Here is a 26637-nt window from a genome sequence, read left to right as displayed (position 1 = left end):
TGGTCTGAAGTAGATTGGCCAGGAGTTCACAGTTCAATACTGGTTAACAACAGCAACACCAAAAAGTTTCCCCTGCATGAAATTTGGCTGTTTGAACCCTGATCAATAGTAATTCAGATGTCTTTTTTTCTCTTCGTAATTCTTGTTTTGTATTTTGTGAATGTACCACCCTCCAATCCATATATAACACCCATCTATAACATGGGCACATTTATAGAAGCTGGTCATAAGCCCGGTGGGGCTCTGTCCCCTGAGCTACCATTTTGCATGTAGCTCAACAGCATCCCTCCTTCCCCAAGGAACTACTTTGTACCTGACTCTGCTTGGTGGCAGTTTGGATTCTAGTAAAAACAAAGTAGACCTCAAACTTGAAATCTGACAGCCCCCAAGCTAAAACATTGTTTGTTTTGTTTTCAGGTTTCACCTTGTGAAAAATGCCGCTGTGAAGCCAATGGCGAAGTAGTGTGTACAGTGTCTGCATGTCCTCAGACGGACTGCGTGGATCCCGTATATGAGCCAGATCAGTGCTGTCCTATCTGCAAAAATGGTAAGCAACAAATTCAAGCTACAGTTGGCTTAAAGCTTCAGCTATTTAAAAAACTCTCCCCTCAACATTAACAAAAGTGCAGTTTCGACAAGTATGTGCCTTTCTTGCAGGGAATGGTATTTGTTACCTGATGGCCAAATAAATAGTCCAGCACCCAGAGTTGTATGAACTAGGACTACTTTACTTAAGTCTAAATCAGTAAAAAACAGATGCAGAGGGTAACCACTATCGGTGCAGGAGCTAACTGTAACGTAAGGCGAAACCGCAGCCGCCTGTGTGATGGAGCTCATGCCTTTGGCAAATGGAAGTAGGACTGCCTTTCCCCAGGCCACACCATGAAGGGAGAGTAGATAGGCCTTGCTGCATCACCCCCCCCCCCGGGCAGATGAGGCAGGTGGGCCTCAAAGGGGCTCATATCCCACTCCAAGGCCCCATAACCTAGAGGACAAGCCTGGAGGCCAGGCCATCACCAGGAAGGGTGCCTCAGGGGGTCACTTGGCTAAAACTTAACTCTTTTCCTCCTCATACCTAACCACCAGAAAAGGGACAGAAATCTTTTTAGTCACCCTTTTCTCCAGTCGAAAACAGTCTCTCTCATGTAGGCCCTTCTGAAGGTTTGTCAAAAATTTGTTGTTGCCAACATCTGTGAATGCGAATTCCATCTGGCCTATGCAGTTCAGTGTTACTGGGCATGATATCTGGGGAGCGAATTAGTGACCCTCCCTGTTCATGCACTGCCAACCTCAATTTCTGCATTAAGTTTTGAACCGGCCCTGTTAATCACACCAGGGTCCCCTTCACAATAGGCAGATAGTTGTACATGTGACAGACACTGGGAAGTCCCCATCCCTGGCTGGCACACTACGTGCGTAATTGTCCATGTAGCTTACCGAGTATCTTCACGGAGAGCTTGGATTTCCTTTAGGACAAGGAAAGGAGGGGGCAATGGTGTTCCCTGGCCTCTTTGCCCTGCTGCTGAACACGCCTCTCTGCTGAACTCGCTTTGAGGCTTTGTGAGCTGGCTTCCTGGAGCTCATGAAGCAGACTCCCTTCACTAGCTTGCTCTGGCCAGCATGTGTCTTATGAACACGACAATTTCCACGTGGCACTGGTCTGTCACCTCTCCCTGAAATAGGACCCCATGGATACCCCATCTTCTGACTAGTCCCACAAGTGCTGGCTGCTCCTATCCCCACAGCTTCCACCAGTGCCCACTGCTAGGAATGGCTCTCCACCCTGGCTTCTCCAAATATTCAAAATTAAAGGCGCAGCCTGTGCTACTGCCCTCTGTAGCTGCACCAACACATGTTCTCTGGCTGCCTGACGTAGGAAGGACGCCACTATCCTGCTGAGAGTGAGGTCTGATGGCAATGTGCCATAGCGAACCATGAGCTCCATCAGACACCGGCACCGGACTGATCTGAACAGGATGAAACTGTTTAATGCCAATGTGTCTGGTGACTTGTCTTGGTGCTTGTCAGGCTTCGGGGAAGCGGCTCCCTCCCTCCCTTTGGCTGTGGATAAGCAGAACAAAGCGAAAATAGTCTCTTACCAGTTAAAGAGAATTTAATGTTCACAGCGAAAGAACAAAGACTCCATCTTGGAGGAAAGGTGCTCCCAGTTAAGGTTTCCACCCACTTCCCCCCCCAAGCCACCCTTGTCACTTATTTGTCTGGAAACCTGATCTTGCAACCATTTGGCCTTTTCTGCTCTCCTTGACCTTGGACTGAGCGCTTGGACACTTTCCAGTGAGAGGGAATCTGTTCATTCTCTCTCTCCCTGTTCTTCTTCTCCTAGCTGTTCCCCACTCAGCTGTTGTCTTCCAGACTAAATCCCTCTGTAAACCACTGCTCCAAATCTATACTGGACCATTGCTCCTGGGCAGCTTCAGGATCCTGTTCAGGAGCAGAGGGCCGGGGAGGCCCCCACCATTCCTCATGAGAATATCTCTCCTCAGCCTGGTCTCTGACAGTGCTGCAAATGGCCGTCTCATGTTCCCATAGCGCCCCCGCTGTTCTAATCAAGTATCTAACAGAAAATCTGTTTCAGGCTAAAAACAGACATAACACATAAAAACATAAGACCATTAATTCCTTGTTTCTTTCTTTTTGAACCAATGTCAGTTTGCTTTCTGTTGTCAAAGACTATTAAGGCAAAAACTCATGGCAGGGCCACCTCAAACTATACATTTCAATAGTTCTTGCCAAGCACAGATGTGTTAACCGCATTGACAAAAGCATAAAGAACCCATCCTTTTTCTTGGCATCCATGAGATATAGATCACCTCTTAGAAACCTCAGAACAGAACTGTTTCATGTGAAATCTACTTCCCTCCTTTATATACTGAGCATAGTAGTGCTATTTATTTTTTTAGAGTGAAAGATTACCTCAGACATAGACATTAAAATATATTGCACTATATACTGAAGTGCGAGGCTGAAGAGGTCTGGAATTCCATCAACAAACAGAGAGATTAAAGTGTAATAAATGCTTAGCGGCAGAAAGCCACTCCAGGATCATCTTCCATCTTCTGTGCAAATTTAGCTAATCTTTAGGTTATTGACACAAATAGAAGTTGATATATAGGTTTATGTTAACCTAGCTTTATGAAATAAATTCTTTTTATTAGCATTCACGATATTACCTTTCATTTGAGCTGAAATTTTTATTTGCTGAAATTCTGGCCTCCAGCAAAACTAGGTTCAGAATGTCAAATCCATCTTTGCCTCACTTGTAAAATATAATTTCAAAGCAAATAGAGATAAATATAGGGCAGAATGGGAAATAGGGAGTGGAATGAAACAGGAAATTGAATGACCATTAAAATGGAAAGTCAATTTTAATAATAGTTCAGCATTTGATAACTTGGAAGTTTACATCACACAGAATTAAAAATGATCTTAAAATTTTATACAGTGGTACCTTGGTTCTCAAACTTAATCCATTCCGGGAGTCTGTCTGACTCCTGAAACAATTTGAAAACCAAGGCGCAGCTTCCGATTGGCTGCAGGAGCTTCCTGCACTCAAGCAGAAGCTGCGTTGGACGTTTGCTTCCAAAAAACGTACGCAAACTGGAACACTTCCTTCCGGGTTTGTGGCGTTCGGGAGCCGATTTGTTCGGGAGCCAAGCCATTCAAGTACCAAGGTACCACTGTATATCATCTATCAACCAGTCAAGCACTTTCAAACAAGCATGTTTTAATGATGATGATCCAATTATTTTTAGGACTTAGTAGCAGGCGTATCCTGTAGAATTTGTTATGGATTTTGAATTAATGATTCCAGCTTTCAAACACAGTAAAACCTCATGGAAATTAACAAGGCCTCGCTCTGTAAGTTATATTGACGAAGAGTCCTTTAATAAAATTTCAGCCTGATTACTATTTATAAATTAGACTTTTGGATACCTGTGAGGTATTCCCCCCCCTTCTTTGCATTTTAATGTGTCATATTACTGTATTCATCTAACACCTTGAGGACAAAGCTTTGAAGTGTTCTAAATTACTAATACTTTAATTTCAGTCTTTTAAGAAGTCTAAAAGTTTGGTAAACAAACAAACAAACATTGAGTGTAGTTCTAAAGTAAAATAGTTTGAAGTCCCATTGACTTCAGATTTAACAAAACATTTTACTTTTGCACTGAAGAAAATGCTATTTTGGCTCAACTGGAAGGTTCTGTTGAATAGTGGGGTGCTATTTCCATTAACTTCTAAGTGCATTGACCATGACTGGCCCAAGACATATGGGCATCTGAGGTGAACCACAGTATGGTGCTCCCCTCCCCACCAGGGAAGAAGGGGTGAGTGAATTCTGCATCAGGAGCAAGGGGAGAATAAAGATCCCCATTGGGATCTGCTGCCCCTATAGCTGCTGCTGCCTGAGGTGGTTGCCTCACCTTGCCTCATGGGTGGGCCAGCCCTGCATATTTAAACTGTTGGGAGCTTTTTCTAGTGTTTCCTGCTGAAACAGGTAGCATGCAAGGTCTCCCGTTCATATTGTGGATTTATTAGAACTACAAATGCTGTAGGATTCGACTTTATGGGAGATCTCTAGAAATAAATGGAAGTATCAGAGAGGAATAATCCCGGTGATTGTGGAGATGACTCTTGCCTCTGAAGAAATTACCCCATGCAATCTGGAGGGGAGTGCAGACTGGGGAATAATATGCAGCTAGCTATTGTTCCTTCCTATGCTAGGAACCTATGATGTAACTGCTGGTTAAATCCCTTCTTTGGAAGTGTCATTGAGCTTAAATTATTGCTGCAGTTTTTATCACATAGGCAACTCATGTGCCATGAGGCATGCATCACAGAGCTTTTTCCTGCAGAGGGGTAGGTAGGCAAGCAAGCAGTTTTCTGAAGACTCCAGACTCAGCTATACAGCTGCAAATAAAATGGTCTAAGTGTGCTTTAAGTGCAATAATATACAATATGACACTAGATGGTGATAGTGAGCCTTAAGGAAAATTCAGTTTATTTTTAGAAAAACTTTTTAAAAAGCATTTTCAGAACTTTTTAAATATTGTGTGTAGATTTCACCTCCATGAGCTGGCAACAATAGTGGAAGAATGAGAGAGGCATTGCCATGCTAGGCCAGGAGAGGGTATCTCTTATTGATCGTTTGATTTCATAAAATTTATATACCACTTGACTGTAAAAAAAGAAGAAAAGAAAACCACCTCAAAGTGATTTATAAGAAGATAAAACTATAAAATCTGGAAAAACTTACAATGCATTAAAATATACAAGAAGTTAAAATACCAAAATAGTAAAATACTAAAATAGTAAAATACTAAAATACTCCTGCCTTTGGGATTACTATCTACTCCCCTTCAAAAATCAGACAATTTTCTCCTGTGAGTTTTGCCTTAATCACTCCAGAATTCTCTTATGGCCAATGTAACTTGATGCTTCCAGGTAAGACATTCTGAACTTAGGTTTTTGTTTCCCTTTCCCTCGCCTCTCTCTGTTCTGCCTGATTTCTTCCAGATTGTGGTTGCAGGGAGGTGTTGCAATATCATGGGCCCCTGCTCTTCCCAGTCCTTCTCTGTGGCCTTTTTTCCTTCTGCACAGTTGTGTGAGAGCTGATCAGCTGCAGGGATGTCTTTCCAGGCTTGTATGTTACTTTTGAATTTGTTTCAGGATCAGAGCCGAAGTCTTGGTGGAGCAGAGGTTAGAGGTTTCTCAAGTATGTTTGCAAGAGGTTGTGAGCAGTTTCCACTGCTGCAAAGTGCCCTCAAGTGTACACCCAGAGACAATAGCAAGTAGTTCATTTTCAACTTGAGCATAATTCTGCTGAGTAGATGCTGATGCTCTTGAAGCATCTGCCACAAGGTGCCCTTCCTTCAATAGCACAGCCACAACTGTTGCCTGCAAGGCACACAGTTGTTAATTCCTTTGTTTCAACACAATACTTCAGTTGGGTGATAACTTCTTTTGTGTTTTGAAGTGTCTTGTTGTTTCAGTACCATGCAGTGCCTTTTTTTTCTTCAGACCTCTTTAGCAAGCTGTGATTTCCGTGAATCTTGGAATGAACTTTGATATGCGTAACACCATCCCAAGCACAGCTTCTTGTTCTTTCAGGGGGTTTTGTGCTTTAAGCTGTTTTATGGGTCCCACATCACTTGGGCTGGGTCAGATGCCTCCTTTCTTAACCTCTTCCACTGCGAGAGGCCCACTGTCATTAGGATTTTTATTAGTTCAGTAACAATACTGGTTTTGCAGGAGCCCAAATGTTGGCACCTGTTCTTTTAGCAGAGAATGTTCCTACTATGCTGAGTGATTGTCTGCCATAGTCCTTTGCTCCAGGTGGTATCAGTGTACGATGGTGGGCTGGGTGCTGTGCACTTACCCTCCTGTGATCAGTTTTAAATTTTACGGCTATACTTTCTGAACCTTTGAGGTTTCACCCTTAAAGCCTTGAATAGTAGCCAGAAACAGTGTTGAGCCACTACTGCCTGATTTCTTCTAGCATCTTCTAATATTAGTTTATTGTTATTATTTATTAAATTAATGCCTAAAGCTTAGCAGCAGAATGGGGCTGTTGGAGATCAGTGGAGGGATTGTTCAGCCCCTTTCTCTCTCATTGCGCCAGTCTTCAGTCCTTTCCAATATCTTACACATTTCGCCCCTCCCTTCTCCTCTTTCCAGCCCCACTTGGGGCTAAGTCAGCCAAACACAAAGTAGTACTTGCCTGTGAGGGGCTCCTGAGTGGCAGATGTCACAATAGAAAGGGTGGGATTCTGCTGTCTCTGTCAGCCAGAGCAAACATTCTGTTCTATTTTAAGGTTTTGCCTCTTTCCTAACAGTTGGTGTCTGCATTCAGTCACAATCTGCCAACACAGTTTTATTTAGTACGAATAAATAGGTCATAATTAGTCAAAAATGAGTCTTGTAATTACAGGTATAGAGTTGTTTTATTTTCTGAGGCTTGATGCCTCAGGGAAAATGCCTCACTACGCCACGGATGTTTAAAACCTGAAATCTATATTTATCAATATGATTATTTAGCTGATTAGAGCTTTCACATTTTTATAGAATCCTAGAAATGAAGAGTTGGAAGGGACCCCAAAGGTCATCTAGTCCAACCCCCTGCAATGCAGGAATCTCAACTAGATCTTTCCTGACAGATGCCCATCCATCCCCTGCTTGAAAACCTCTAAGGAAGACGAGTCCACCACCTCCAGAGGGAGAACATTCCAAAGATGAACAGCTCTTGCTGTCAGAAAGTTCTTCCTGATTCCATAGAATCTTCTAGTGTTCATAACTTTTCCTGTCACCTCCCACCCAGTTACCCTGGCATCCTTCCAACCCCCCAGTCTCTGCTCACACCTCAGGGCAAGGGGGGAGGACAGCTCTCTTGCATTGCCAAGGGCTCTCAATGGCCCTCTTGTTTCTTAATGGCCCTAGCTTGGCCAGGTTGTTTTGCCTAGGCTAACCCAGGAATTCCTTGCAGCTTGTATTTCTCCCTTCACATGACCAAATAATGAAATTCTTACCATTTATTAATTTCTAGGGTTTAGGGGGTCCCCCATCCAAATCTATAATACTGGGTGTTCTGGGAAGAAGGGAGACTGGCATCCATCTTGGGCAGGCTGGCTGCAGAGATGACTGGGAGAAATGCCTTGGACTCCAGGGTTGTGCTGCTGTGGGCTCAAGCCCCTCTTGAAATGACCATGCCTTAAGGTCTGGACTCCCTCCATGCAGACCGAAGGTGTAAATAGGTGAATAAACCATATTTCTTAAAGCTAAGACAGTCTCTGCCGTGTCTCAATTCTCCAAAGGAACACAGAACCTTGGGTAAGTGCCTGGAACCCCCTGGGATCTTGCTCTCGCTTGACGGAGTGGGGTGTGGCACCCAACTTTTGTAACCCTGCTGTTCTCAGTGGGCTCTGTGTTTCCTGGAGAGAAGGCCTAGGAGCAGCGTTCTCCCGAAACTGAAAATGGAGGGAGGAATAGCAGGACTCCTTGAGCAGTTCAGCATGGTGGAGCAAGAGCAGCCCGTGGAGCAGCCCCACCAGCAGCAATAAGGATGCACAGGTCTCATTCTCTGACTGCAGTGCGTCCTCAAGAAATCATTTGTTAGCTGGGCGCTCACATAACTAGTCAATGATTTCTATTAATTCCCATGGGGAAATTTCTAATGTGTTCTCGACCATGGAATTTTGACCCCAAAGTGATGGGAAAAATCCAGGAAAATCCACTGAAACTTTGCAAAAAGCAAACAAGGAAGGGGAAAATGCTCATTTGTCTGATATCTCCCATTTTCTCCCCGCCTCCCACCATGGTTTCTGGTGAAATGGCTGCTGTGAACCAGCAAAACACAAAAAGGAAGGCTTGTTTAAGGCTGCTTATTTGTTTAAAGTACCACATGCAGGTCCAGCTGTTTGGGGATCTGAATCTGCAGTGTGTATAGTGAGGTTTGGGCACAGATTCCTCATGTTTGGATAAGTGAATTCTCAAACGATGGGTGTTTAGATAGCGGGATATGAGTGTTGGTAAAGGGAGGGGAGGCCCTGCCCATTGGTTGCTGCTCAAGACCAGCACCCCCTCACTTCATAGGCCCTTAAAACTTTAATGTTGTTTTAGCAAGAATACTTAAGTCTCCAAAGTCTTCATGTATTCTTGGTGAAGCATTTGATTGCGTCACAAAAGCTTGGGACCACTTTGATTGGCAGAATTGGCACTACTGCAGGTGCCACACAATACCTGTTTCACATTTGTAAGAACACGATTGTTGAGTGTGGCCAGTGCATGAACTTTGGAACTCCCTGTCTATTGACACCAGGCAGGAACCTTCACTGTCCTCTTTTCAGCACCTGCTAAAAACATTATTGCTTAGACAAGCCTACCCAGATGCTTAGAAAGATGAGGTAATTTTAATCTGTTTTAGTATTTTAACTTTTCTGTGTTTTAAAGTATGATTGTGATTTTTTTCTTGATATTTTTTCTTTTGTAAATCACTTTGAGGTTGTTGTTTTTAAACAATCAAGGGGAGTATACATTTTAGGAAATTAATAAATAAAATAACTGCAATCACACTTTGGAACACACTAAAAGCTTTGCCATTCTTACCATACTGACGTGTGACATGTTTGTGGGCTTTAAGGCTGTGATTTGCTTGAGTCCACATTGTGAGTCAGAGAGAGGATTTCAGGCCGTCTCCACATCCAACCCGTGTTCTGTCCACCTGGCACAACATGCATCACATGAAGCAGCTGCACTCAGTGCCCCCCTCCTTCTGTTCCAGGGCCCAACTGCTTTGCAGAGACCACAGTCATCCCTGCAGGTCGAGAGGTGAAGACTGACGACTGCACTATATGCCACTGTACCTATGAAGAAGTGACTTGGCGAATTGAACGACAGGCGATGTGTACCAGACATGACTGCAAGCACATCTAGAGCCACAGGCCCAATGCCGCGAGATGTTTTTATAAAAATACTTCCATGCTCCAAACGATATTTAAGTGAACCGAGAAACATCTTCAAAAGAACTATTGTTTTGCTTGAGGACAAAGGACCCTGCTGGTATTTTCTTTTTCCACAGTAGAACAGTATTTGAGCAAAAGAAGGTTTGGACTTGATTGTTCACATCTTATTAAATGTGTTATATTTCCAAGGTGAGTACTGTAAATTACATTTAAAGATTATATTATTTCTATAATCCTATTATAGAGTTTAAAATAAATGTTTTATATAGTTGAGAGATTAAATAAATGTTGGGAGAGATAAATGATTGTCTTCTTGCATACCTGGTCTTGACTAAAAGAAAACATGACTTTGTGATAGAAGCTGTTTTTGCGGGGGGAGGACAAAAAGGCAGGGAAATGATAAATCTGAAAATGATAAGAACTTGACGGAGGTCTACTCTGAAAAGTTTACAATAGGTTCAGTCCTAGCCTCTGAGGCTTTTGTTGCTGACTTCAGTGAGTTTATGAGTGTATGTGTGTGCAAAATGTGAGCCAGGTTTTCTTTTCTTGGATGTGGGACAATATTGATTACACTAGCAGAAATATATTCTGGCTGGCCAAAATTGGGTTACTCTGTGACCTGGCTTGATATCTTGACAAATTCTACCGATATTAGTCTTTACACACTTTCTTGAGAGTAAACCCACATGAAAATAGGACTTACTAGACATGTACAGAATTGTACTGTTAGCCTTTACCAAAAATATTGAAGGTAATATACAAATAATTACATCAGTGTAAAAAACTAATTAGAGGATTGTCTTTATATATTTCTAGACCTCCAGAAGGAATTCTAATACACAAAATTCCTTTTTGAAAAAACCATGCACTGATAGTGAGCATAGGAAGCATATTATATTTTTGTAGCTATGACTGCCCAATTGTCCCCAGGGAATGTGTTACACCTCAAATCTCTTCATGCCCCCCATATCCAAGTAACAGAAATGTGAATAAATTTGTTGAAATGTGTAGCAATAGCAGTCTACGCCAACATCGTTTTACAATACTTTTGGAAAACACGCTAGATCATCATGTAGGAATCTACACTCTTGAGAGCAAATAATGAAGTATTTATTTGCCACAAATAAAACCATATCACCAAAGCTAATGGGGGTAAGTTTGCTATTTGGAAGTATCATATATTATCCCTAACTTTAGACTATAGCATGTTTTTTTAAAAAAATACTCTCTTGCAATTGTTTTTGAAAAAGAATTGGGGTGCAGAGCTGTAATATATTGTAAGATATTTGTTGTCACCCATTTAAGCTGCCATCTTGTACCTGCTTATATGTATCTTATGTTGCAGTCCTATGCAGTTACCTGGGTCTAGGTTCCATTAAACTCAAAACTTAGTTTTGAGTAGGAATGCCTAGGGTGACACTGCTGTCCCACTGACGTTAATGAAGCCTTTGAAATGCAACAGAGGTTTGCATTTTTAGACATCAATTTTAAAATGTGTAGTAAGCCAAAACAAGCATTTAATAGGTAAATAAAAATTTTATCCTTCAAATCATTGAGTGCAGAGTATAGCAAAAGCATCAGAATGGCACAAGATAAGCTTGCTATGTTGAGCACACAATTTGGGGCACACGAGAGCATTGTAGGGCAAGTCATGGTGTTCCATGGAAAAAATGTACATTCAATAGAACAGAACTTCATGTGGAAGTGTGAGAGTTCACTGGACTGAGCAGTCAGCTAGTCTTACATGCACGTGTTGCAGAATATCTGCTAAAACATGTTAACATGTGTACGTACCCCCTTTTCCTAACACTGTTGTGGCAATGACCTCAGTAGGATGTTCTTTTTAAAATTATAAATTGGAAAACTTTTCACATCACGGTGCTGAAGATAAAATGTTTTTATTGAACTCTAGCTTTTTATATAGAATTTCCTCTTACCCACACCTAGATCTTTGCATGACCATCGCCACAATGTGGAGCAAGGATGCCCTTCTGCTTTTTGATGTGGTTACATCACACTAGCAGCAATGACAAGATGTCTCAGGGGATTCATAATGGGCATTGAAGTCTTTCACATCTAGGTCACTGGACTCAATTCTAGCCTCCATTGTAGCTAGCAAGAGACCATAAACATTTGATGGCTGTTCAGTGTGAAATTAGCTGACAGACTAAAGAATATCCGTAGTAGGCAGACTTCAGCAAAACAAACAGCTCCAGGCAGCAACTGGACTGGCAATGCCAACAGCAAGGCAAAAGCCTAGAAGGAACATAGAAACTGAAAATGCCCAAAGGTGATTTTGGGGTAAGAGTGAAAAAAGTGAGTTCGACAAAAAACATTTTTATCCGCTCTCCATGAACAGCCTTTTCCCAGTGGCCTTTTCAACATACAGTTGTACCTCGGGTTACATATGCTTCAGGTTACAGACTCCGCTAACCCAGAAATATTACCTCGGGTTAAGAGCTTTGCCTCAGGATGAGAACAGAAATCGTGCTCTGGCGGCGCAGCAGCAGCAGGAGGCCCCATTAGCAAAAGTGGTGCTTCAGGTTAAGAACAGTTTCAGGTTAAGTACGGACCTCCGGAACGAATTAAGTTCTTAACCCGAGGTACCACTGTAAGGGAAAGCTTCTGAGCTAGGAATGGTTTAATGGGGCATTTGCTGCTTGAAGACGGGTTGATATGCTGTTCCTTTGTGTGAATCAGAAAACCAGACAATGTATAAGAGCACAAGGAAGCAGAATATTTTTTTCAAATGGCACAGAGAAGTTAAAGCCATAAGCTCATGAAATATATTTCAGATTTAGCCTAGAAATTTTTTATATAATATCAAAACATACCCATCAGCTCATCATTACGTGGGGGTTGAAGAACTTATCACTCAGAAATGTTCATTATATAAAACATTTGAATTACTTGGAGGTAAAAAACAGAAGAAATCGCATAGGTTTCATAATCAGAGATGTTCCAAAAGGGGCAGCCATGCCTCTGTGCAGGGGAGCAATGCCTCTGTAAAGAGATTGCTGCATTTGGGGCTTTTTAGTTTAGACAAAAAGAAAGTACAGCACAACATGATAGAGAGCAATAAAATTATGCATTCAGTTACGCATGGTGCAGGTACATTTTCTCTCTCTGATTCTAGAGCCCAGGACTGTTCAATAAAGCAAAATGTTGGCAGATTCAGAAAGACAAAATAAAGTACTTCACACAGTGCAATTGAGCTATGAAATTTCCTCCCCAAAGAAAATCATGGCAGCCAACTTGGATGGCATTAAAAGCTGTCTAGACAAATGTATAGAGGGTAAGCCTTTCAGTGGCTGCCAGTCATGGTAGTTATGTACTATCTCCGCTGGAAGGGACAGTCTGCCTCTGGGGATTGTAAGAGAAGACAGCGCTGTTGCACTCAGGTCCTGCTGGATTATGATGGACCAGTGACCTGACCCAGAAGGGCTCTTCTGATCTAGAAACTGAATCTCTAACAGCTTGCAGTTGTTGCTGAAGGAACCAATGAAGAAGATAAGGGGAGCATGTTTCCCAGACCGCACAGGAAGTATTTACTTAAGCTGAGAGATGGGAGTCCATCCATAAGAGAAACGTACAAACAGCAGCAAAAGATGGATGATTTAAGATGGCTTTCAGATAGTTTCATTTTTCAAGTCGACATACCTGCCATGCGATGGCAAGTTCAATATGCTCTCATTCATCTCAAGAGCTCATGTTTCAGATGGTTTAGGACAAGGGTACCCAGTGAGATGCCCCTTTGGATGTTGCTGAGACTTCAGCTCCCACCATCCCTGATCATTGGCCATGCTGGGTGGGGCTTCTCATCTTCTCCACCCACTCCTTTAAGTATTTTCTTCTTTCACTTTTTCAATTTCCTTTTTAAAATTTATTGGGAAGTCTTCCATCATCACCACCAGAGTTGGTAGGGAATTTGCTGGTATCAATTTTCCTTTATATTTTGCCCATATCTCAATGATGTTTCTTAATAAGCTATTTTCAATATTCTGTCACCATTGCCTATTTGGTTTGATAAAAAAATATACTCAACTTCTTCATTTCTCTAACCATTCTAACTCACCTTGTTCTGTTATCCCAACTATTATATATATATATATATATATATATATATATATATATATATATATATATATATGCAGGTTTTGGTGTCCTCGGGTGTCTTCCCGTGTAAAAGTTGGGGTGTCTAGGCGACGTTTCGACGAGGTCTCACTCGTCATCTTCAGGCTGGTGCTTTCGGCTTCTTGTTACTGGAACAGAGCAGGATCTCAGTGTTTGAGTTCCTATAAATACTGTTGAGGGGGTGTGGTGTATAGCCTCCAATGTTCTGGGCAGAGAGTTATTTCTCTGCCCAGAACATTGGAGGCTATACACCACACCCCCTCAACAGTATTTATAGGAACTCAAACACTGAGATCCTGCTCTGTTCCAGTAACAAGAAGCCGAAAGCACCAGCCTGAAGATGACGAGTGAGACCTCGTCGAAACGTCGCCTAGACACCCCAACTTTTACACGGGAAGACACCCGAGGACACCAAAACCTGCATTCCTGTACCCGTGAAAATCTACGAAAGCATATATATATATATATATATATATATATAGCTTTATGTTATTGAGCTACCAGTCCACTCCTTTTCTGGAGTTCTTATCCCCATTACAAAATTTATTAATCATACTTTGCCAACCCTTTATCTCTGTCTCCGATAGCTTAATTGGTAACAATCTATTTTTTTAAAAAAATAATTTTTAAAATAATTTTCACAGAAAAAATACATAACACATCACATTTTCAACTTTAACAGATTTTCCAGTTTTGGACTTCCTTCAGCCTCTTTGACAATCATCCAAATTTAATTTTTAAACACACAGTTCTTAAATTCACTATCGCCTTTCGTAAAACATTTGAAACCTATTTTTCTTTTTTGCAATATTTCTTTAACTTTTACAGAGCTTCTTTAAATGCCACTAACATTATTTCTCTATCACTTATACTTTCCCAATAGTCCACCATCTTTCTCCAGTCCTCGATGAACTTTTGGTCCCGTAGATATCTAATCTTCCCTGTCAGTTTATCCAGTTCTGCATAGTCCATCAACTTTGTTCTCCACTCCTCTAATGTTGGAACTTGTTCTTGTTTCCAATTCTGGGCCAGTAGTATTCTCGCCGCTGTTACTGCATATAAGAAAAGTTTGCTGTCCTTTCTATTTATTTCATTTCCTATAATTCCTAAAAGAAAAGCCTCTGGTTTCTTAGTAAATGTATATTTCAACATTTTCTTCAGTTCATTATAAATCAGTTCCCAGAAGCTCTTCACTTTCTTACATTCCCACCACAAATGATAAAAAGTACCATCCTTTTCTTTACATTTCCAACATTTCTTACATGTTTTGTACATTTTTGCTAGTTTTACCGGTGTAATGTACCATCTATACATCATTTTCATTATATTCTCTTTTAACGCTGTACATGCAGTAAATTTCATATTTTCATTCCATAATTTAATCCAATCATCCATTTGTATATTATATCCAAAATCTCTGGCCCATTTTATCATAACCGATTTAACTTCCTCATTTTTTGTATGCCATTCCAGCAAAATTTTATACATTTTAGATAATATCTTAAATTCGTTGTTTATTATTTCTATTTGAAATTTCGACTCTTTCTCTGCATACCCATATTCCTTAAGATCCTTTTTAAACATTTCGTTTATTTGTAAATAATGCAACCAGTCATATACATACTCTTTTACCTCTTCATAAGGCTTCATTTTCCATTTCCCCCCTTCCTTAACAGTTAACTCTCCATAGGTAATCCAATTTTTCCTCATATTAGTTTTTTTAACGCTCATAACCTCCAATGGAGACAACCAGTGTGGGGTTTTTGGCTCGAGTAGGTTTTTATACCTATCCCAGACTTCTTTCAGCGATCTTCGGAAAATGTGGTTCTCAAAACCTACATGACCTTTCTTCTTTCCAGACCATAAATATGTGTGCCACCCAAATCTATTATCAAATCCTTCTAAATCTAACAACTCCGTGTTCTCTAATTTTATCCATTCCTTTAACCAACAGAGACATGCTGCTTCATAATATAATTTCAGGTCTGGCAGGACGAAGCCTCCTCTTTCTTTCGCATCTGTTAGTAACTTAAATTGTATTCTAGGCTTCTTACCCTGCCAAATATACCTTGAAATTGTTCTTTGCCATTCCTTAAAAATTGCCGTCCCTCTGATTATTGGAATTGTTTGGAACAAAAACAATAATTTTGGCAGAACGCTCATCTTTATCGTTGAAATCCTTCCCCACATTGATAATTTCATTCGTCCCCACACCTCCAGATCTTTCTTTATTCCGTTCCACACTGGTATATAATTGTTCTGATATAAATCAATACTCTTTGGGTTTAACCAAATACCAAGATATTTCACCTTCTTCACTATTTCTATTCCTATTTGTTGTTGCATTATCTCTTATCGTTTCTTGATCCATATTCTTAGCAATTATTTTGGTCTTTCTCTTATTTAATTTAAAACCTGCCACTTGGCCGAATCTCTCCACCTCTTCGAGATTATTTTTGGTACTCTCTAGTGGTTCTTCCACCGTTAAAACCAGATCATCGGCAAAGGCTTTAACCTTATACTCATTCCGGCCTAATTCTACCCCCTTTATTTCCTTATTCTCTCTTATAGCATTTAGAAAGACTTCTAGGACCATTATGAATAATAATGGTGAAAGTGGACAGCCCTGTCGCGTACCTTTGCTTATCCCTATTTCTTCCGTAATCACATTATTTACAATTAACTTTGCTCTTTGTTCAGTATATATTGCCTTTGTTCCATTGAGGAATTCCTTCCCCACCTCCATACATTCCAGATTTTTTAACATAAAGTCCCATGATATATTGTCAAAGGCCTTTTCCGCATCCACAAATATTAACATTGCTTGTTTCTCAATCCTGGCAGTCAGATATTCCAAAATATTAATTATGTTCCTCACATTATCTTTCAACTGTCTGCCAGGTAAGAAACCTGCTTGATCTTTGTGGATAACTTCTTGTAATATTATTTTAATTCTCTTCGCCAAAATACTTGCAAAGATTTTATAGTCTGTATTTAACAATGAAATTGGCCTATAATTTTTGACTTGTGTCAAATCCGAATCTTCTTTTGGAATAAAGGTGATGAACGCTTCCTTCCATGTTTCCGGGATTTCTTTCTCTTTAAGAATATTGTCCATTACTTCTTTCAAAGGTACTGACATGATGTGTTTCATTTCTTTATAGTAACGTGCTGTAAATCCATCTGGCCCCGGGGCCTTCCCTCTTTTAAGTTCTTTTATAGCTTCTTTTATTTCACTAACTTCTATTGGGGCATTCAGCCTTTCTTTTTATTCCTGTCGGGATCTTCTGCACCTTTTTTTCTTTCAAATATCTTTCTATCTTCCTCATGTTGTTCCTTTCTGTTCTTTTGTACAGATGTCTATAAAAATCCACAAATCCTTTTCTAATACCTTTTGGGTTGTCTATCTCTTGTCCCTCCACGATAATTTTATTGATAGTGTTCTGTTCCTTCCTGTTTTTAATCTGCCATGCCAGCAGTTTTCCTGACTTGTTAGCCAATTCAAAATTCCTGTCTCATTTTTTTTATATTCCATTCCACTTCTCTGTTAATTATCATTGCAAACTGAGCTTGTAGAGCCTTTATATTCTGTTTTACTTTCACATTGTTCGGCTTCTTCACTAATTTCTGCTCATTGTCCATTATTTGTCTTAGAATTTCCTTCTTCCCTTTTTCTCTATTTTTATTCTTGATTGCATTTTGTTGAATGAAGAATCCTCTCATAACCGCTTTGCTGGCATCTCAAACTGTACTCATTTTTGTGCCTTTGTTAGAATTGTTTACAAAATAATCCATCAATTTTTTTGTGCTTTCTCCACAATTTTCTGGTCGTCTAGGAGGTAATCATTCATTCTCCATCTAAAAGTTCTTTCTTCATATCCTTGTAACTCAAATTCTATTGGACTGTGGTCTGAAATTGTTCTCGGTTGAATTTCTATTTGTCTAATTCTTGGGGTTAATTCATTTGAGACCCATGTTTGGTCTATTCTCGACATTGATTGGTTCGGGTCAGAATAAAATGTGAATTGTTTTTCCAGTGGGTGTCTCAATCTCCAAATATCAATTAAATTACAGTTTTTTACCATCGTAAAAAACGTCTTTGGTAATTTTCCTTCCTTGCTAGGTCCAATCGCTCTTAATCTATCCATTTCCATTGACACCACACCGTTGAAATCCCCCATTATAATGATCTTTTGATCTACATAATCGAACAGTTTTTCCTCCAAATTCTTGAAAAAGTCTGCTTTATTTCCATTAGGTGCATAGATCCCTACAATTATTATTTTCCCCCCTTGCCATTTGATCTGGACTGCAATAATTCTTCCTTCTTCATCTTTAAAAAGTTGTTGAGCTTCAATTTTGTTCTTTACGTATATTACAACCCCTCTCTTCTTACTTTTGTCGGATGATATAAATTCATTTCCTAATCTTTTGTTGATCAAAATTTTCCTGTGTTTTCTCGCCACATATGTTTCTTGCAAACAGATTATATCCAAATTCTTCCTTTTTAAACATTGTTCAATTTTATTCCTTTTGTTCTTATCATTCATCGCACTAATATTCCAATTCAAAATTTTTAATGCCATTGTAGCTCCAAATTAAATATCTTTGAAAAATATTATTTCTCTTCTTCTTCTTCTTCTTCTTCTTCTTCTTGCTCCTCTTCTTCTTCTTCTTCCGATTTTTCCCCATTCTCACCGGCATCCTTTGGTTCTGCTCCTCCAGTAGCTACTCCTCCCACAGCTCCTCTTTCTTCCTCTTCTTCTGTTCTTAATTCCTTATATTTCCTCAGGAACTTACTTGTCTCCTCTGGACTTGTCAATCGATGTTTCTTGCTTTTATAAAAAAAGAGATTCCTTCGGGAAACTCCCATCTGAATTCAATGTTGTTTCTCTTAAGAATTTGGACAAATGATTTATATGGGTCTCTTCGTTTCAGTAATCTTATTGGTATGTCTTTGAAGACAATAACGTAACTCCCATCAATGTTCAATCTTTTTTCTCTGTTCTTCTGCAATATCAGATTCCTCATGTCTCTGTCTCTGAATGTTATTAAACAGTCTCCAGGAAATTTTCGTGTTTTAACTGATTTTACTCTCATTCTAAATGCACTTTGAATTGTTTTTGCAACCTCATCTGGTTCCATCTCTAACCATTGTGCCAACTCTTTGATCAGTTTCTCCCTGATATTCTCCCCCTGTGTCTCTGGTATGGCTCTCAGCCTCAAATTGGCTTCCCTCTGTCTCAGTTCATTCATTGCAATCGCATCCAAAACCTCCTCCTGAGTTTTATTCATTTCTAACATCCCTGTTTTCATTTTGTCTTCCTCCTTTTTCATTTCTTTCATTTCATTTTTAGTTTTCTTCCACCCTTCCTCTAGCTTTTGTGTTCTTTTTGATACCTGTTTAATTTGACCTTTAAGCTCGTTTACAGTTTCATCAATTTTTTTATCCATTTTACCAATTCTACTATCCACCTGTTCTAATTTAGTCTCCAAATTCTTTTCACTTTGTTTAATCTCTGAAAACATTTTCAAAAATTCCGCTTTAAAATCTGACTCTTGTTTTGACCCTTTCCTATCTACTGGTGTGCCTTCACCTGTTTTCTTCATTTTTCAATTTATTTATCTTACACGTATAAATATCTAATATCACAGTCAACCATTTAGTAACAACAAATCCCAATCATTAACGCCCTCCCCCAATCCGGAAGGGCAGAGTCACCAATCGGCTAGAGGTGGGTAGGAATCTTTTAAAAAGTTAATTCCAAATTAGACTCCAACAGGAAATGACACCAGAGAGAAGTAATTCCAAGTTGATCTCCACCAGGGGGTGGCACCAGGGAGAAAAGAAAAAGGAAAATAAACCAGGTTATATATCTTCTTGCCACCACTTAGGCTAATCCTCAATCGTCTTCTGCCACCAATTAGGCTACTCCAATAACAGAGGTTCGCAAAAACCAAATCCCAAAATAGTTCAGGACAGAAGTATCAAAAATAGAGAATAAAAACCATCCTTTTATAAAGAGGAAACAACTGCAGTTTGCTATTATCCAATTGACCCTAGGGATTCTCACCAATTTCAGTCCAGAGTTTTCAGATAAAAATTAGGAGCAGAACTTCCACAAAAATTAGGTGAAAAGATTTCAATCCTTTGCTTTACACAAGAGTTCGTAGTCTATAGATCCATCCCCCCAAAAGCGCCACTGGTAAATCCAAAGCAGAGAAGAAAAACAAGTTGAAGTTCCCCTGTTGACCACAGGGGTTTTAGTCTCCGATGTACATTTATAACTTCCAAATTTTTATAATGTTATTATTTTAAAGTTTCCCTTTTTCCAAATGATAGAAATGCTGTAGAATGCCTACTTGCCAATCTTCTTCAAAAGAGAAAAACAATAAAGGTAATCCAACCAGAATTACATTCCATATACAGATAGGTAGCCATGTTGGTCTGCCATAGTCAAAACAAAAAAAAATTCCTTCCAGTAGCACCTTAAAGACCAACTAAGTTAGTTCTTGGTATGAGCTTTCGTGTGCCTGAAGAAGTATCTGAAGAAGTGTGCATGCACACGAAAGCTCATACCAAGAACTAACTTAGTTGGTCTTTAAGGTGCTACTGGAAGGAATTTTTTTTGTTTTGACTACATTCCATATATCACTTTCGATTCTTTTAGCTCACCCGCAGAAACCTCCGCTAAAAATAGTAGCAATGGAGTCCGGAGCTTCGTTGCACAGATACTCCAAAAGTAAAAAAAAAAAAATGTTAAGCACAGACTCCCCAACTCTATGTTTATATCTTCGAGGGCTTTCCCAGTTCCAATTTTCTTCCCCCCCCTTTTAACTTTGTTGCAAGACTGTTTTTAAAGAAGTTTAGAAAAGTTCCGCAGGGAGGGAGAGATCAAAGCCGCTAGCGGCAACTTACTTTCCGTTTCCAGCTCTGCTTACAGTTCTGCGTCCAAACTGATTTCAAAGGACGGCTGACCTCCGTAAATTTTCACTTTTTACTCCGAATCCTTCCATAGCCAAATTAGACCTTTCAAATAATAAATTAGGGTCCGAATTTCTTTTGTTTTGAGAATTGAGCGCTTTCCCTGCAAGCTCGGGGCTTCGCTTTCTGAAGGTAGCAATGGCTTCCCTTCAGCCCGCTTCCCTGCCCGCCGTTCTCTTCGCTCCAAAAGGAGTTACCTGACGGCCGGACGGTCAACGTTTCGGCATCCGCGGGAACCAGAAATCCTGGACATCCACCAGCGAGTATTTTCGGGGGCTACCGCGCCCTGTAGCACCCCCCTTTTCCCTTCGGAAAGCTCAGGATTCCCCTGACGGAGAAATCCCCGCTGGGTTCGGGCTCAACCGGAAGTTCCCTAATTGGTAACAATCTAAATTAATTTTTATTTTATTTTATTCTAGACAAAATTTTCATTTTAATTATAGCTATTCTTCCAAACCATAAAAGCTTAATTTTCTTGTATTCCTCCAGCTTTTCCATAATTTCCCTTTTTAAGATTCCCTTGGTCTTAATTTTCTAAATTTCTTGATACATTTATTCCCAATTAATTTATTACATTTCTTAATTGTATCTATTTTTATTTCCTTCAAAAATATTCATTTTTCATCTTCATCAGTTAAATATCTTCTCTGATTTGAACCAATTAATTTCTCCAAAAAAAATCAAATGTGTCTCTTATTACCTGCATATTTCCCCATGGATTTTTGATAGTTAGCAAGGTGCCATCTGCAAATAAGCTTATTTTCTATTTTCTATTTTCCATTACTGCTTATGCCTTTTATAATTCCATCTTCTCTAATTACATTGGCCAGAGTTTCAATGACCAATACAAATAAAATTGGGGAAAGGGGGTATCCTTGTCTTGTACCTCAGGCTAGTGTTATTTGTTCTGTTATCCCATCATTCACTACAACAAATGCCTTGTTCCTCAAATACAATTGATTTATTAATCCCTTAAATCGTTCTCAAAATCCTAAGCTTTCTATAATCATTTTTAATGCTGGCCATTCTACACAGTCAAAAGCCTTAAAAATATCCAATGCTACTATACCAGCTTTCAATTTATTTCTTCTTATATCTACTTTATTCAACACCGTTCTTATTAAACTAGACATCTGTCTTCCTGCTACAAAGCCACATTGGTTTTTATTTATATATTTATACATAAAATTACTCATCCATTTTGAGAGCTTCAGTTCTCAGAGCAGGAGTGGCTAACCTTTTATTGGCTTGAGGTTCATATTCAAAACTGGCCAGCTCTCCAAGAGCCACATGCTAGTAATCAGCACGGCCAAAGGACCTACTTGCACACATGCATAGAGGGGGATGGAGATTCAAACTGCCCGGTCACAGCACATTTTTAAGCCTCTTCTCAGTCTTAGCACTGTGATGAGGAAGAGAATCCAGTGCTTACCTTGAAAAGGCACCTCTTGTCCCTCTTGCATGGTGCCATTATTAGGAGATCTTGGTAGCCCTTCCTAGCTGCTAACAACTCCTAGCAAGGTCATCTTGTCACAGGAAGTAGCAGCTTTCGAATGTGAAGAGACATTCGATTTTGCCTGGGTCTGGTGGATGACATGAAGTGGCTAGATGAGGGCTGGATTTGGCCCATAGGTCACAGCTCCACCATCCCACCTTAGAATCATCGCTGATTCACAAGCAGCACAGATCTTTGACCTCGCCAGCCGTAAAGGACTCTTCACATTGCTCAGCAAGATCAGAGGCCCATCAGCCTGACGAAGATCAACATCCTGGGTCATCAGCACTCCACACATCAGCATTGGTGACCACACACTTGAGGCAATAGATGATTTTGCCTACCTGGGCTCCACCATGACCAGCAAACCTCTCCCTCAAGGGTAAACTGCACAAGTGTGTTGGCAAAGCACCTATGGCAATCACTCACCTCTCCAAAAGTCATGGGAAAATGTGATGCTAACGCCTAATACCAAAATATAGGTCTACCAGGCTTGGGTGTTGAGCACGCTGCTTTATGGAGGTCATGGGCTACTTACTACCATCAGAAGTAATGGCTCAATGTCTTCCACATGTGCTGCATCAGGGTATCACATGGCAGGACAGCGTTACAAACGAAGATGTGCTCTCCCAAGCGCACAATCTCAGCATGTTCGCACCCCTGTTTCGGCGACGTCTACGCTGGCTTGGTCATGTCTGCAGAATGGAGGATGGCAGGAACCCCAAGGACGTGCTCTATGGAGAGCTGGTCTCATGCACTAGGCTGTTGACAGACCAGGTCTGCGTTAACCACCCAACAGTTTGACATCACCCCCAAAGGCACACTCCTCCACTGTCTTCTATGCCAGCAACACAGATCAATAACAATCTTTGGGTCTAACTAGCTTTCACAAAACTGCCATTGTGGTGTAGTGGTTAAGAGTGGTAGTCTCGTAATCTGGGGAACCGGGTTCGCGCCTCCGCTCCTCCACATGCAGCTGCTGGGTGACCTTGGGCTAGTCACACTTCTCTGAAGTCTCTCAGCCCCACTCACCTCACAGAGTGTTTGTTGTGGGGGAGGAAGGGAAAGGAGAATGTTAGCCGCTTTGAGACTTCTGAAGAGGAGGGAAAGGCGGGATATCAAATCCAAACTCCTCCTGCTCTTCTCCTTCTTCTGCTGCTTCCGATTGAGATCTCTGTGTTCATATATACTCACTGTTTTTTTGCATGTACAAGAATCTCTATTTCAATGGAAGGAGCCTATAATTTCTACATGAATTTATTTAGTGACCTTTACACAGTTTGCAAAATCCATTTCATATTATGACTTAAATAGCGGGATGAACCAGCACACTTCCGAGCCCTATAGCCCAGAATACATTGATTGCGGCGAACAGATGAACTGTATTGTTCAACAATTACGTTAAGCTAATTTCAGGAGGGTTGCTAACTTTCTCTTTCATAATTTTAGTACATAGCAAGAGTTTCACAACACGAAAAATTGCCTTGGCTCCATATCCGAAAATATCACTTACTTGCCACATCTGCACCTGTCAGGAAATTGCCATCGGAAGAACAGGTGGCGGAAGGGCTCCAGGAGAATAGGAGAGACTCTGCAGCAGAAGAGGGAACCAGTAGGGGGGGAGCAGGAGCTCCAAGGGGAAGGGAATCGGAGAGGCTCTGGGACACTTCCAGTGAGAACAGCGAAGAGGTATCAAGGCCCCCTTTAGGAACCCCCACCCCTCGCCGGAAACTGTCACGCAGGGAATCCAGGAGACGTGTTTCCGTTAAGCAGCTTTTATGCTGGAAGCGTTTCCGCAGGCGCCCACTGTCGGATTCTACCAGCGACTGACGGAGCCAGCCATGTCAAAGGGCTCCGCTCAAGGCAGAGCTTTGCTACGCTGAGCAAACTCTGAGGGACCAACCCTTTTACGCACAAGTAGCTCATTGTCCCATCACAGCAATCCGACAGTCCCTGAAAGCGCTTGTGCAAGGAGAGGCATCATGAGCAACCCAGCCAGAGCCGGAGATGGGGGAGCAGCTGCAGCCGTTCCAAGCCTGGAAGAAAGGTACAGGATGTTGGAGGTTCAGTTAGCCATGCAAACGGCTAGGTTTGAGGAGAGGAGGGCTCAAGATGCAGAGAAGGGAAAGGCCACCCAAGTCTCAAGGAAGGTGCCAGGACTGGTGCAGAAATTTGGGGGTGATCCCAGGAACTATCAAGTCTTTAGGACAGAAATGCAATATGCCCTTAATTTGCAGTTTGATGACTTTCCTGATGAGGAATCAAGGGTGGCGTTTGTGATTGGCCATCTGGAAAGGGGGGCGAGAGACTGGGTGAGACCCCTGATGGCAGCCAATAACGAAGTCCTAAAGGACACAAGGAAGTTTTTTCGCGCCATGGATCTGATGTTCTCCAGTGAGATTGAGCAGGGAGTGGCGCGCAGACAGCTAATGGCGTGTAAGCAAGGGAGCCGAACTGTCCGTGAGTACTGGACTGAGTTTACCATGTTGATTCATAAATTAAGTTGGGATTTGTCGGAGGCACCGATACAAATGCTGTTCGAAGAAGGATTATCTCCAGCAGTAAATGACGAACTTTCCTGGGCGCCCAGGGCGGAGTCTATGGACCAGCTGACTAAATCCGCGCTGGCCATAGGAGCACGGCAGGAGGCTAGAGCCTTGGAGAAGCGGGAGGGGAAAGAGGACCGTTGGAGAGATTTCCGCATTCCCGAGATTCCAGAGCAGACTTCCCCGCCGGCAGAGCCGATGGAAATTGGAACAGCGCGCGCGCGCGTGGTTTCAAACCCCAGTGAAGGGCGGAAGAAGGAGGGGAAAGGCGCCAAGAAATGCTTTCTCTGCCAACAGCCAGGTCACTTTGCCAGAGTTTGTCCGCAAAGAAAGGAATGGCAAGGAATGGCGGGAGCTGTTGGGGAGGAGGCGGAGGGAGCCAAGGAGCCAGTAAAAGCCAACGCCTGGCTGCAACCATCGGGGCACAGGAGCCAGGCCAAGGAACAGTGAATGTGCCCACGCCGGAACCACCAAGACCAGCACTAGTAATAGAGGTATTGCTAGAACTGGCAAACGGACACCCGCTAAAGGTTAAGGCGCTATTGGACTCAGGCAGTTCCTGCAACTTTATGAGTAAGGAGTTTGCAGCCGCACACCGGATACAAACCATCCCCTTAAATAACCCGCTGCAGGTGACCACGATTGATGGGAGGACGCTGTTGGGAGGAGAAGTTAACCAGCAGACTGTTCCCATGACGATGAGGGTGGCACGACACACGGAACTAATAGCGTTTAATATAGCCACCTTGGGGGGAGCGCCCATTATTTTGGGGATGAGCTGGCTAGCGCTGCATGATCCACTCGTGGGATGGCACCAGAGAGTGGTTTCCTTTGGGTCAGCGCATTATCTGGCACATTGCACGGAAAGGGGGAGCCAAGTAGGTACCCAGGCCACGTTAGCAAAGATAGAAGTTACAGACCAAGGAAGGGTACCACAACAATACGCCAATTTGGCTGACGTCTTCAGCGAAAGGGAAGCAAATAAACTACCCCCGCACAGACCCTTTGACTGCCAAATCAACTTACTCCCAGGAGCACAATTGCCAGTGGGCAAGGTATATGCAATGTCAGACAGGGAGATGCAGGAGTTAAGGGAGTTTATTGACAAGAACCTCAAGCGTGGGTTCATCAGAGAGTCGCGGGCGGTGGGGGGTAGCCCAGTGTTCTTTGTGGACAAAAAAAATACAGATAAACCGATACTCGTCGTGGACTTCCGGGCCCTGAACGCAGTGTCCGAACCAGTGGCTTTCCCTATGCCCAGAATCGATGACATTCTGACCCGGGTGAGAAAAGGGAAAATTTTTACCAAGCTGGACCTAAGGGGGGGCGTACAATTTAATACGTATGAGAAAGGGAGATGAGTGGAAAACCACTATGTTCACCCCTTTAGGGGCCTTTGAATATCTCGTTATGCCCTTCGGCCTCCAGGGGGGGTCGGCCGTTTTTCAATCGTTCATGAATCACGTCCTAGGGCCATTGCTTTACAAGAACTGTGCTGCGTTCTTAGATGATGTACTAGTGTACTCAGAGGATGAAGAGCAGCATGTGCGAGATGTACGAGAGGTACTGAGCAGACTGCAAGAAAACCAGCTGTGGGTGAAACTGGAGAAGTGTCAGTTTCACACCAGAGAAGTGGAATTCCTGGGGTACTGGTTGTCAGACAAGGGGTTGGCCATGGATCCTAGCAAGGTGCAAGAGGTACTGGAATGGAAACCACCGAAAACTAAGAAAGATGTGCAAAGGTTTTTGGGGTTCGGAAACTTCTATCGGAAGTTCATCAAGAACTTTGCCCACTTAACAGCCCCCATCACGGATTGCCTCAGCAGTAAGAAGAAATTTGTCTGGACGGAAGAAGCGCAGCGAGCGTTCGAAAGTTTAAAGAGGGCGTTTGCTTCGGAAGAACAACTCTTACACGTGGATCTGCAACAGCCGATGAGAGTGGAGACCGACGCGTCAGACAGAGCGGTGGGCGCCGTACTCCTACAGCCGGGAAAGGATACG

General features: G+C 41.8%; 1 protein-coding gene across 2 annotated transcripts in view; it reads left to right on the top strand.

Annotated features, from left to right (window-relative positions):
- The window catches only part of VWC2 (von Willebrand factor C domain containing 2), a 31386-nt gene extending 19096 nt beyond the window's left edge, over nucleotides 1-12290 (top strand). For both annotated transcript variants that reach the window (XM_081885539.1, XM_081885540.1), the window contains exons 3-5: nucleotides 418-547; nucleotides 9296-11864; nucleotides 12093-12290. In XM_081885539.1, the coding sequence (XP_081741665.1) occupies nucleotides 418-547; nucleotides 9296-9447 (282 nt within the window). In that variant the 3' untranslated portion in view covers nucleotides 9448-11864; nucleotides 12093-12290. The remainder of the gene's footprint in view (nucleotides 1-417; nucleotides 548-9295; nucleotides 11865-12092) is intronic.
- Nucleotides 12291-26637: the final 14347 nt, after the last annotated feature.

The sequence above is a fragment of the Podarcis melisellensis genome, assembly GCF_964234715.1.
Source record: "Podarcis melisellensis genome assembly, chromosome: 13".
NCBI lineage: Eukaryota > Metazoa > Chordata > Lepidosauria > Squamata > Lacertidae > Podarcis > Podarcis melisellensis.
The sequence above is the reverse complement of the archived record's forward strand: the minus strand, read 5'-3'. Positions and strand labels throughout refer to the sequence as shown.